This window comes from Gracilinanus agilis, chromosome 1, assembly GCF_016433145.1.
Source record: "Gracilinanus agilis isolate LMUSP501 chromosome 1, AgileGrace, whole genome shotgun sequence".
Lineage (NCBI taxonomy): Eukaryota > Metazoa > Chordata > Mammalia > Didelphimorphia > Didelphidae > Gracilinanus > Gracilinanus agilis.
This window is the reverse complement of record NC_058130.1, coordinates 107,611,944-107,626,144: the sequence shown is the minus strand read 5'-3', so window position 1 is coordinate 107,626,144 and position 14,201 is coordinate 107,611,944. Positions and strand designations below refer to the sequence as shown.

Here is a 14,201-nt window from a genome sequence, read left to right as displayed (position 1 = left end):
CCTCAGATACTCCCTGCCTCTGTTTCCTCCATTGAAAAGTCAGTAATAATAATAACATCCATCTTCCAGGGTTGTATGAAAAAACAAAATAAGATATGTGCCAAGTACATTGTAAAACTTAAAGGGAGGGGGGGAAATGGAGATAAGCATTTTTAAAGCACCTGCTGTGTGCTAGGGACTCTGCCATATTTTTTTTACATATATACGTAAATGCTGGTTATTATTAGCAGATGGGTAACAACTTCACAATTGGAAAGTAAGTAGACTTTTTTGATTAGCTCATTAGAACTGCAGTGTTCCTAGAGATTGGTGTCAACTCAAGAAGGCCTGGGGTCCAGTCCATATTGCTTCTGTGACCATAAGGAAGCCATTTAACTTCTAACTTTTTCGCCATAGGCAGTACTCTAAAACTCCAGTAGAAGGTAAGCCTTTTCGGGGCTGTTCAAGACTATTTCAAGATTATTTTTGTATTGCCAGCACACAATGGATTATCTTTAACCACTTGTCAAATTGTAATTGAATTTATCTAATCTGAAATGAGGATAAATTAGAGGTGAGTTTCAGGGTTTCCATACCAGAATTAACTGCACTAATGAAATCACAAATCCAAACAGGAAGGAAGGAAGGAAGGAAGGAAGGAAGGAAGGAAGGAAGGAAGGAAGGAAGGAAGGAAGGAAGGAAGGAAAAGAAAGAAAGAAAGAATTTCAGGGTCATGAGGAAGGCAGCTAGGTGACTTGGTGAGAGCCAGACCAGACACAAGAAGTCCTGGGTTCAAATTTGACCTCAGACACTTCCCTTGCTGTGTGACCCTGGACAAGTTGCTTAACTCCTGTGCCTAGCCTTTATCTCTCTTCTGCCTTGATACCAGTATTAATTCTAAGGTAAAAGGTAAAGCTTAAAAAAAAAAAAAGGAATTGGATAATCTGACCTATATATCTCCACTTCCATTCCGCCCCCCTCACCAGAATCCCATCCCCCTGAAGCCCAGAGTGTTCGATATCTCCGTACTCTTTTTTTTTAGAGCCTTGCTGGGAACACTTCATATTTCAAGTGGAGATTATATGTATATAGACACACGTATATATATATATATATATATATATATATATATATATGTGTGTGTGTGTATATATACATAGTTTAATCTCAGTGTCTAACTATGTAACAAATAATATATATAATATGTAAACAGACACACATATATATTTCTATATATGTGTGTGTATATACACATAGTTTAATCTCAGTGTCTATGTAACAATATATATGATATATATAAATGTAATATATATATACATATATATGTGGGTACATGCTTTGCTTTCTGTTTTTTTTTTAAGATTGTTTTGTATTTGGGGATTTTTTTTCCCAGAAAGGAGATTATTGGGAATTTTGTTCTGTTTGTCTAAATGTTTAAATTAAAAGCAATTTTTAAAACTGAAAAGATATCTCTCTATATAAAAGTTTTGATACACTGTTTGTTACACAGTTGCACAGCCATTGAGCTAGAAAGAAGAAGGCTTTGTACTACCATTTACAAGGGATGGATTCTTCTTCCATTGTTAGTATACATGATAAGACTAATTAATTAGTACATTTATCATAAGCAACAACCACCCGTATAGGCAGAACTTCGAATTGCAGCCCCATAGATCATGACACTCGTTGAGAATCTAACAGGGAATGTTCTTATGGGTCTTTGATGATAAAAGTAGAAAAGATTAGCGCAGAAAAGATTAGTCCTTTGCACCGGCGATTCAAACCAAGACTAACACGGAAAAGAAGCTTTTAAACAAAGACATCTGCCATTCCTGGGTTATGAAACTATATGGATTCTGTCTCACAAAGTTGAGATTTTCCAGCCAAGATGTAAATGAGAGAAATATTTAAAGAGAAAATTAGAATGATAGGAATAGACGGGGATAGGGAAATGTTCCTGCACACCCGCCTCGTCGGGACTTCTTCTATTCGCTGTGCTGGTGGTTCTTGGGAAACACTTACTTTCTCTCGAGTAAAAAATTTCCATCTTTTCCCCCCATTTTGTTTCTGCAGAAGAGAGAGTTGTTCCCATTGAAGTGTGCCGTTCCAAACTGTCAAAATACTTGCAGGGAGTAGTTTTCCGCTGTGATAAGTGTACCTTCACCTGCTCCAGCGATGAGAGCTTGCAGCAGCACATCGAGAAGCACAATGAACTAAAACCTTACAAATGCCAACTCTGCTACTACGAGACCAAACACACGGAGGAGCTGGACGGCCACCTTCGAGATGAACATAAGGTACAGTCCTGGGAGGTTTTTTTCCCTCACTGCTTTTACACCCCTCATGCCTGGGATCCGGGGCAGGAGTCATTCAGTCACGCGTAGAACCTAGTCAGAGATATCATTGGACTACATGGATTTTTAAAAAAAAATACTTGCATGTATTTTAATTTCTTATTCTGAATTATTTCTTATTTCTGAATATTTCTTATTGATTGAAATAAGTAACATGCACTTATGTGTGTATTTTTTAAGATTGTTCATGAGCAAATAAAATAAGTAAGTGAGAATAACTGAGTGAGTAAAGTAAGTGGCAAAGTAAATAACAGAAGGAAGACAGACCTGGAAACAGGGAGATCATGGGTTCAAATCTGGCCTCCAACACTTCCTAGCAGTGTGATCCTAGGAAAGTCACTTAACCCCAACTGCCTCGCCCTTACTTACCACTCTTCTGCCTTAGAACCGATACTCGGTATCTAAGATGGAAGGCAAGGATTAAAAAAAAAAAAATAGAAGGAAGAGAATTGTAATTAAAGCCTCTTCTCAAACTTAACTGATGGTGGGCAGGGCTTCACTAGGTCTTTTCCCCTCTGTTCATTAAGCTGGTCTAGCATACAATGTCTGGCACCTTCTTTTTCATGTACTGTTGAAGGCATCTGGGTGCTACGGCTAATCATTTGATTTGTGAGGGAAAAGAAAAATTGTTAAAGTCTACCAGAATACTCTTAATAATTCAAAAAATTATTCTGTCTACAAGTCAGTATGGGTGCCTACTCTATACAAGGAATTATGCTAAGCTCTTTGGACTGGGTTTCCCATTCCCTTTATTCCTGCAGGTGAGACAGGAGACTGCTTTATTGGTCTTAAAACATTGGTGATTAAAAAAAAAATTGGCACTAGCCCCAACAATTCTCCCACAGAGATTAAAGTTACACCTGTTGGGAGGTCAAATTTTATTTTTATTAACTCTAGATTTGCTTTGGGGCCACTTTTATATACATAGTAGGCACTCAGAAAACTTTGAATTCAAAGTGAATCGAGATTCCTATGTTTTGCCATATGTGTGAAATACAGGGATGTAGGAGAGGAAATAATCCTTCATATCCCAAACATTTATGAATATCAATAAGTACTCATCTGATTAATCAATTAATAGTAGTCCCCTTGCTCATCCTTCCCCACACCCATCCCTGAGCTTTCCTTCCAATGCAGCCGAGCTCGTGGCATCCTTTTTTGTCCACACAACCTTCTGCTGGGTTCCTCTTGCTACTGGCTACTCTGATGCCCACCATGGGGCATCCGAGCTCTCATCTAGTGGCATTAGACATTAGACATTAGACAAAAGAAGAATAGAAGTTCTGCCCTGTTTATGTCTGTCCTGAAGCCAGCTGTGGCCACAAAGAAGGAAAGATGGTAACCAGAATGGACATCAACATTTTCTACTTATAGGGAGTACTTTTAAGGCTTTTCTCCAGTTTGAGGATTCTCAAGTCTGAGAAGCTGATAGTGACACAGTTTAAGAACTTCTAAATATGAATAAATAAATTAAAAATAGGTGGCTCTACTCATCCTTAGGGATAAAGATGGAATAATTAAAATTCTGAGGCTGATAGTAGCTTAGTAACTTTACTATACTAAATCAAAGTAGTAATAGTAAAGAGAGGGAAAGGTAGGAAAGAGGTAGAGAGGTACTCAGCTTATTAATCTATTGGCCTCCACAATCCAGCCAGAAGACCCCCAACAGGCTCCTGGGTCTCTCCTTATGAGCTCTCACAAGTCACGTCTCAGGAACCAGCCATAGTTTTTTAATCAGCCTGGGCCATCCCGGGCAGTGCCTGTGGAATCAGTTTCGTGTCTCTTTGGTTTCTTGGCTCTTTAACTTCCTTCCTCTGAGCTTATCCATACCTGAATCTACTCAGTGGTCTCTGACCTCCAAGTCAGCGAGAGATGATGTTAAACATGCCTGTGCACACTACAAGTGCAGGTCATTGTTCATTCCGTCCATAATAAGCATTTGTTAAAGCTCCAAAGGCATGTTCCGGGGAGATACAAAGTATTGGCAAAACAGTCCCTGCCCTCATGGAGCTTAGACTCTCCTAGAAGGATATGAAGTGCTCTAAAGGCAGAATGATGCCATAGCTGACCTTGGAGCTAGAAAGATCTGAGTTCGAGGTTCCCCCCTGATACAGAGTGACTGTAGGACCCTAGACAAGTCCCATAGCTCCTCAGTGCTCTCAGGCAAATGTGGAAGACTAGAAGGGGGCAGACCTGCATTGCTAGAAAGAGTTCTCTCTCCTAGGAGTTCCTGAATCGGTGAAATCACAGGAAGAGTGTTTTTATCCCCAGCCCTAAAATAAAGTGCAGTTGTGAGTCCAAAGGGGACCCCTCTTGAGCTAGAGAGGATTAGGGAGAGGTTTTTTTAGAGGGTCTAGCATTTGAGTTTGGATTTAAGAAACAGATAGAAATTTCAGAGGAGAATGAATAATATGGGGATAGAAATAAATTAATTAATTAAATGCAAAGAAAAAATGAAATTGCGAAGGAAAAGAGTTGAAGGAAGGGCATTCCAAGCATAGCAAACAATCCTTCCTTAAATAGCCTTTTGAACCCTGGGTCTCTCTATAGTAATACCTCTGCGACCCGAGTGCCGCGTCACTAGCTGTGTGAGCCTGGACATCTCTTCTCCTCTCTGGGCTTCAGTCTTATCATTTGGAAAATGAAGAAGCTGAATGATCTCTCAGCCCATTCTGGCTTTAAAGTCCTCCCCTCCTAAAATGTCTTTAGAATTTAATTTTTTTTTTTTGAAGATTATCGTGGAGCAAGGCTGGATATTTAATGTAGCCTTCTGAACTGCTCCTGGGAAGCCTATAACCTTGGTTATGCTTTTGAAGATATATATGGATATGGTTTCTGGTTTGCATATAATAATAACCATTTTATAAAAGGCCGTTGAACACAAATGGGTCTCTCTCTTAGAAAACAGAAAGCATTTTTCTTACCTTGTTAAACCTTACAAAGTAGAAGAGAGAAAGGGTAGTTATAATTACCCCCATTTTCAAGGGAAAGAATAGTGTAGTATAGGAACCATGAACCTTTTCTCTTAGGGCAAATGATAATGAAGGACAACTCTCAATTATACAGAGTCTGATTATTCAGTGAGTAAATTATCCAGGCCTCCTGATACTTCTGTTTCTCTGTTGGGCTACCTGCCTTTCTGTCACTTTACTATTCATTAGCATTCCTACCAAAAGCTAAGCAGGGTCAGAAAAAGTAAATGAAATTGAAATCAGTGGCTGCTGCCACGTTAGCAGTATTTGTATAAAGTAGAGGCAAAATTTCCAGGAATTTTAAAGCCATGGAAATATCTTCCTCCTCTCCTCCCCAGCCCTTCCCAAATCAAATCTTTCCATTCTTTTATCTCATATTTTCTTTCTTTTTAATTAATTAATTTAGAATATTTTTCCATGGTTACATGAGTCATATTCTTTCCCTCCCCTCCTTCCTCCCCCCTCCCATAGCCAAGGAGCAATTCAACTGGGTTTTACATGTTTCGTTGTTTTATCTCATATTTTCTGATCTTGCATAGAAAGATGTGGGTATAAAACATATTTGGCAGCTAAACTGGCTGACTAAAATTCTTCTGGTTTCTTAATGAAGGCTTTCACTTATCTTTCTCCTATACTTTTAATCAATTATTTAAGCAATTTTGAGAATTTAAACAATTTAACTAATATTGAGAAATTTCAGTTAGCTCATTTGATAAAGAATGCTGAAAATTTGTTAATTAGGATGCAACAATTAAGAAAGAAACTAACTTTTTAAACCATTAAAGAATTTTAGGGGTCAACTAGGTGGTTTGAGAGTTCGGCCTAGAAATAGAAGGTCCTGTGTTCAAATTTGACCTCAGATATTTTCTAGCTCTATGACTCTGGCAAGTCATTTAACCCCCATTACCTACTCCCTTACCACTCTTCTTCCTTGGAACCAATGCACTGTATTGAGTCTAAGACAGAAAGCAAAGGTTCAAAAAAAAATTCTGAACTTGAATCCGGAATATTTTGCTATCGAATTTTTTTTCCTTTTTTTTCTCACATCTGGATATTTGATATCCTACATCATCATTGCTTCTTAAGTAGACCATTTTAAAAATCATATAGTCATCCCTGTAGTATCAATTTCTTGAATTCTTTACACTCTTTACTGTGTGTTTCTTCTTAAAGACAGCAGCAACATTGTGGAGTGGAAAGAACACTGGACTTAAGAGTCAGGATGATTTGGTGGATCCAAATCCTATTTCACTTATTTATTAGTTCTAGAACCCCAAGTCAATTGACTTAATTCCTTAGCCTCAGTTTCCCCAGATGTCAATAATAATATCTACAATAATATAGACTATAATATAGACTATATTTAAAATAATATAGACTATATTTAAAAATAATCAAGATACCTATTGAGTGATAATACATGTATAAGCCAGTGGAATTGCTTGTCAGCTCTTGGATCAGGGAGGGAAAAAAGGAGGGAAAGAACATGAATTATGTTAACTATGGGAAAAACTTAAATAAAAAAATTTTTAATAAAATAAAATAAAGAAGACACCTGCCTTCCAGGGTTGTTGTGAGGAGCAAATGAAATAATGCCTGTAAATCACACAGCAAACTTTAAAGCACTGTATGAGTGTGAGCTATTAGTATTAACTTGAGTAGTTCCACAACCTCATTTATTCTTCTGTAGAATGCTGGAAAGTGCCCCAACTTCTTGATGCTGTTAAAATGCTAGTTTGGGCCAATGGAAATATGGTCTTTGTGGTTTGTCCTTTTTGGTCTCCCATGCTCATTTCCAGTTGGTTTGCGTTTTCAGTCAATGAAACAAACACTTCATTTCCTTCCATCTTCTATAGGACTTCATAGGTTTACAGTGGTTCCATTTAATTCAGTTCAGGGAATAGTATAAGCAGCTGATCCTACATGCCTGTCACCCTCTAGGGGCTGGTCATACAAAGACAAAGAGGATGCCTCCCTTTGTCTCCCAGAATGCTCATATTATACTGTGGGAGAACAATATGTATGTATATAGGTAAATAAACACAAAATGCATGCCAAGTAAACACAGTGTTATTTTAAGGAGAAGAAGAAAGCACCAACACCTGGGAGCATCAGGAAAGGTGCTTTGCACCATGTGGTACTTGGCACCATATTGGTTATTTCTTGTTCCAGTGTCTTCACACACACACACACACCAAGTTGAGGTTGCCACAGAATTCACTGATTCCTTCCCTGTCAAATGTGCCCATCCATGTGTAATCCCACAATGCACAGCGCTTCATCCATTCATAGTCTTCTGATTACAAAAGAACCTTGTTCAAAGACTGCCTGCTGTACAAGCAGAATGATGTTCTTAGAAATTTAAAATTTTCCTGCCAGTGTACATCTTTAGTCATCGACAAATGCTGATGCAGAAAAAAATATAAATTGTTCTGACAGAGTCTTTAGTCAATTTTTTCCTTCATCTCCACACGCCATCTTGTTGACCAATGAAGCTATTGAGTGTATTTTGTAGAGTCATTTGTGGTATTTGGTGACTTCAAGATGCCAGTTTGGCAGCCTTTTGTCACCATATAGATATTACAGGGATTTCAGCACAAGAATTCTCCCTCTAAAGTGCTTAACAGTGCAGCTTGCAGTGTCTTGGTACCAACATACCAGGGGCCAGCTTGTGCCAAAGAGAGATATTTTTTTTAAAAAATTAAATTAAAAATGTTTGAATTAATTAAATTTTTAAAATTAAAAAAACTAAGAATAGGTTGAGTTTCCTAAAGATACAGATTTCATTTTATATTTCATATTTCATGTGTATTTCTCAGAATGCCAGGGGTCTGTGAAGGGGGGGATTATTTAGTCTTATCAGTCTTATCATTTTCCATGAGAGGAAACCAATGCCCCATGTCTTTAAATGAGAGATCCTATGGCTGGTAAGTGGCAAAGCCAAGACTAGAACCCAGTCTCTCCAACTCCTGGCACAGCATTCTTTTCTCTACACCAGGCATTGAAAATTAAGTTCTCGTGGGACTTTTGCTTAGAACAACTTGTCAAAAGGAATTCTTCTATGTGCCAGTGGAAGTTTATACCCTATTTAGTTTAGCTATTCCTGTTCATACACACACTAAGCCTTTACACCTTAGTGATAGCTAACTGTAAATACCTCTCAAGCCTAGTAGACTTGACTTCACTGCTAAGGTTGACTTGGCGACTTTGCACAAACACCAGACTAGCAAGGATTTAATTAAATTAAAATTTACCTAGGTTATGAAAATATGCTAATTCAACTTGAATGAGAATCAGAATGGTGTCGTGGAAACCATAATTTATTTCAAGTCATTTGATTTAGGTCCAGATTCCAGCACTGTTAACTGCTTATGTGTCCTTAGACAAGTAAGTCACTTAATCCAGTCTGGTCCTCCTTTTGAGTAAAATGAATGGGTTAATTAAATGTGTTTTGGGACATGTCACAGAATTATTTTTTTTAATCTGGAAAGCAGCTCAGTAGCCATCCCTATCTAATCCACTTCATTCCTGGTTAGGAGTTAATTCCTTTTAATACATACCTGACAAATGGTCAATCCCACCCTCACTTGAAAATCACAAGCAAGAGGGAACTCCTTGCCTCCCCTTGTACACAGCTTGCATTGACAGGAATTATTTACTTTCTTCCATCCAGCTTAAATTTGCTTCTTTATAATTTCCACTGTTACAGTCTCTGTATATGTCTCCATTATCATTAATTTCTTTCTCCCTTAATATTTCTGAATTCAGATTGCTTTTCTTGTTATTTTTAAAAATTTTATTGATGTCTTCTTGTTTCTTACATCATCATAGCTATCCCTAGTAACTCTTCCCTTCTTCCCCTCACCCTCCCAGAGGACCATTCCAAATTATAATTAGTATAATTTAAAGAGGAACAAAATCAGCCCAATGGATCGATACATTGAAAAATTCAAAAGCATAAGCAATGTGTAATGACTGTGGGTATCTGTTTCTACAAGGGGTAGGCTGGGAAGGGTTTCCTCTCATATCTCTTCATTTGAGTCATGTTTGATCTTTTTTTTTTTATTTTGGTTCATTCACTTTTGAATTTTTGGTGTGTGGTTGTTTATTCCATTTATACTATTATAGAAGCTGTGTATATTGTTTTCTTCGTTTTGCTTATTTTATTCTGCATCAGTTCAAATAGATCTTTTTGCATTTCCCTGTATTTATCAACCATCATTTCTTATAGCACAGAAGGATTCCATTATACTTGCTTAGCACATTTTATTTAGTCATTACCCAGTTGATGAGCACCTACCTTGTTTCCAATTCTTACCATCACAAAAAATGCTGCCATAGATATTCTGGTATATTTAGAGAACTTTTCTTATCAATGTTAAGTAACCTTTCAATAAAAAGTATACTTTCTTCAACTTTTTAAAGATATTAATTCCATAGGACCAAAAGAGGAGCTGCTTTCTAACATTCCTCTAACTCTAAAACTTTGAGGTTTTTCTTTTACTCCTTTGGGCTAAGTCTTTTGAGTAGAAGGGGAATATACTCTTATTTTTAATCTTTATAAGCCTAAGGAGATGTTAGAGAAGTTGTTGTAGGGTAGAAACATCACCATATAGACAAAAGTCTATTCTTGAGATCAAGGAGAGAACCCACAAGGAAAAAAAGCTTTATATGTGAGAACCCTTCTTCCTTCTCTTTGCAAGTATCCACAGTCCCAGGAGGCAAAAATTTGTCTTGCTTTTGCCATTAAGAGAAATGTCGCAATCCCTTAGCATACAGGAATTCTAATGACCTGATGCTATGGGTCAATTTACAATAAACAAATTTTTCTAGTACATAATTTTTAAAATATATTTTGAAGAAACAAAGTCTAGATAGCAACATGTAACTACTTTTCTTTAAATAGTTTATTATTTTTAAAGGAATTATCTTTCAGAAAAAAAGTAATACTCACAAAAAAGAGGAAAAATTCAACTTTTTAGCCCTTTACTTCTCCATTAAAAAGTTTGCTAGAAATCCTCAGAACAAAGAAGATCATTATTTTTTATACCCACAATCAGTTGACACAACTAGGGGGCACAGTGGATAGAGTACCAGGCCTAAAGTCAGGAAGACTCCTTTTCCTAAGTTCAGATCTGACCTCAGATATTTACTAGTTGTATGACCCCAGGTAAGTCAGTTCCTCCTATTTGCCTCTATTTCCTCATCTGTAAAATAAGCTAGAGAAGGGAATGGCAAACCACTCCAATATCTTCACCAAGAAAACCTCAAATGGCATCACAAAGAGTTAGACAAGACTGAGTAGCAAAGTTTTAAAAAGAAAAAAAAAATCGGATATTTGGAATAAATGCACTTCGGTTAAAATGTAGACTTTGTGGCTAAGCAGAATTAAATAAGCATCAATTATAATGTTCCTTATAGACTTCTTAGTCCAAAGTTGGGGGTGGAAGAAGTGATGTACCCAAGAAGTGTTGGGTTAATAAAAGTACCAGCAATTGCTATAATCCTATAAACCAGAGACACAACACTGAAGTCCCAGTCCAAAAAGTCTTACAAGAAAAAATCTGGATTCAAATTTTTTCTCTGATACTTATTACTTGTTTGGCCTTGGATAAGTCTTTTAATGTTTCTAGGCTTTACTTCTGTAAAATAAAATGATTCAACTAGATGGTCTCTGGAGACACTTCTAGCTTTAAATCTAAGATTTTAAGACTTTTTAAAATTCCAAGGCCATTGTTCTATATATCTAACCAATGGTTCTCCAACTCTTTGGTTTCCAGACCCCTTTACCTGCTTAAAAATTATTGAGGACCACCCAAAGTGTTTTTGTTTATGTGGTTATATTTATCCATATTTACCATTTTTGAAATGCACACATCTTAGTATTCTTATGAAAATAGTTTTGACCTTGGAGACTCCCTGAAAGGATTCGCAAAGGTACACAGGTTCCCTGAACCATACTTGGAAAATCATTGTGATGATTCTTTTTCCTTCTCTCCAGGACTTATTATTTTCTAGCTTTTTAATTGCATGGCCATTTGTTTCATCCTCTATCTTGAAAATTAATTTCCTCCTGTCCTCAACCCTCTTTTATTGTCCACTATTTTATTAAAGATTTGACCAATAGGACCAAGTGGTTGTTTATCCCTTTCCCTGTCTTTCTTTTGGTGACAATTTAGCAAAACTTTTTCCCTTATTCTGAGAACTTGGAATTATTGACTTTCAGTCCATCTTTACTTGGGTCAGTTTCCTTTTTCAAGACTCTCTAGCTTCTGTCTTCTGTGGTTGTATGTGGAGCAGTTCAAGTATCTAATTTTTCTTTATGCTCATTCTTTATACCATGCCTACCAAAGGACAGCTGTATGGTAGAGTGGAATGAAAGTGGCTCTGAAGGAGGAAGACCTGATCCTGTGTCTAAAGACACTTCCTGGATGGGGACTTCCATGCCATGTCTTGTTTATTAGACTACAGCAATTTCTAGTACTTCTATTAACAGAACACTTCTTGGGCATTTGGCTTCTTCCTCCCCTGACTTTGGACTAAGAAGTCTAGAAAGAACACTATAAATTGACACTTAAACCTGTTTAGCCACAAAAGTCTGCATTTTAACCAAAATGCATTCATACCTATCCTCTGATGCTTATTGTCTCTGCAGCCTTAAACAAATCACTTAATGGCTCTGGACCCCAGTTTCTTCATCTTTGAAAGGAGGGAGCTGATCTAGATGAAGCCTTTTCAAGCCCTACATCTATGATCTTTTGATTTTAGATATGATCTATGGGTCAGTCTCTGCATAGAATTCTTGATGTGATACACATTTGGAGAGGTGTGAAAAGGCAGTGAATTAATGATGAAGGTTGAAAAACAAATATCAGAACAAATTTTAAAAAACCTGTTCACATCTTCTTGAAGAGGATTTGTTTTCTACTAGCCCTAATTCCCTGTCCCCCACCCCAGCGGTACAAGAGGTCTTGGGCAGAGGGAAATAAAGGCTGTCGTACCAAAAGCCTCCAAACAAGCACATGCTGACAAACCCACAGAGCAAAGTTCCTTGTTCTTCACCCCTAACCCCACTGGAAGAGTCCCTGTCTTCCAGACCTCGGACCTGTTTGTTGATTTGGAATTAAAGCATTCACTCCATGTTTTCCCCAGGCTGAGGACAGACTGACTCTGGTCTTCTTGAGATAATCTTCCCTTTAGACTTTGCTCATACTCCAGATTGTCCTGGAGGCACCTCTTGTGAATGACTTAGAACTGATTTGACCATGATTAATCCCTGTGGGCTTTGGGGATTTGCCCATGGCACTCCCTGCTTCAAGTCCCTTAAGAAAATAGAAAGCTCAAGAAACCAGTGACCGGAGTAGGAGCATTTTTTAGGCCATACATATCTTGTTTAATTTTTAAGTCCCCTGCAGGGAGTTCCTTTAAAAGCTCTTTTGAATATTTAATTAACTTAAGTCTATCTATATCTATAATCATTCCAGTGTATTGGGTATTTTTGTTCAGTCATTTCAAGTCACATCCCATAACCGATATTTAGTGTTTTCTTGGCAAAGATAGTGGTTTGCCATTTCCTTCTCTAGATCATTTTACAGATGAAAAAAACTGAGGAAAACAGTTTTAAGTGACTTGTCTACAGTCACATAGTGAAGTGGCTGAGGCTGGATTTGAACTCAGAAAAAGAAGTCTTCCCGACTCCATCCATCTAGCTGCACCATCTAGCAGCCCATCAGTGTGTAAAACAGTAACATTAAGTATAATTTAGGCTTTCATCTCAATCTGAAACAGGTCGTTCTCAGGCACACTCTGAGATACGGCCCTTAATCCTCAAAGTTGCTAGGATTATGAGGAGATATTTGGAATTCCATTCTGTATGTCAAATAAAGTTACCCCACAAGCCTAGGAAGGGTCCAGAAGGAAAGGCGTCTAGCTTGGTAGATGGCAACAGGTGAGGAGCCGAGGACTACTGAGGAAGAAACAGCTTCTCCTGTGACTCATGGCTGGGGCCGGGGGGAGCCTCCCATCTTTGTGGCTGCTGTGGGCACCAATGTAGGCTTCTTAAATGCTCAAGTGACCTCATCTGTGTGGTTCTTTTTATATCAATACTGCTTGCTATCTCCTTTATCATCCCATGGAATTTTTTGTGTCCATATTTTCTTTTCCTATTTTTTGGAGACCATGTCTCCCCATCTCACCTAGTCTGGGAGTGTGGTGGCTCCTCACAAGCTGGCCTCACTTCTGATCACACGGGGTCTATGACTGTGAAATTAGAATCTGTTAGTCAAAAAAAAAAAAAAGACGATTCCCAGAAAAACTACAATTCCCAGAACCCCACTCACTTCCTGTCGTTATGTGCTGACATAGACAGGACATAAATTGGGTGGAGTTCCCCATCTAGCTCTCTTTTCCTTCATGTCGCAGCTTTGGCAGAGAGGGCGTTTTGAGCTGGTTGAAATCTTAGTCTTGTGGTTCTATTTGGTCAGATAATATACTTTATAAATAAAATACTTGAAGTATCCAATTTTAATTTAACTATTACATGACCTGGGCTAATTCCCACCTCCTCAAGCAGTCTTGAGGCCTCTCTCCCCAAGGGCCCGCCATATTGGTGGCAAACTGCACTCCAGAAACAGTCAAGCTCAAGATGTCCACTGACTTCAGTCTCCCTGGAAGCAGAGATTATAGACATTAGCCGTCATGCTAATAGGAATAGGACTCACCCAAGGATTGTATTTTTCTATAAGTCCTCTCCAGAGGAACTGCTAGATGCCTTCCTCTAATTCTTTTAATATTTCGTGGATACTGGTACGGCACTCATTCAATGATTACCCTTTATTCTCACTACATAGCTAGCCTACCTTCTTTTCCAATTATATGTGTGTGTATGTGTGTTTAT

The 14,201-nt window shown here is 37.8% G+C and overlaps 1 protein-coding gene across 2 annotated transcripts in view; it reads left to right on the top strand.

The window, feature by feature from the left end:
* ZNF462 (zinc finger protein 462) overlaps window positions 1–14,201 on the top strand; it is an 87,796-nt gene that overhangs the window by 67,155 nt on the left and 6,440 nt on the right. For both annotated transcript variants that reach the window (XM_044685224.1, XM_044685159.1), the window contains exon 10: window positions 2,053–2,276. In XM_044685224.1, coding sequence (XP_044541159.1) covers window positions 2,053–2,276 — 224 coding nt within the window. The remainder of the gene's footprint in view (window positions 1–2,052; window positions 2,277–14,201) is intronic.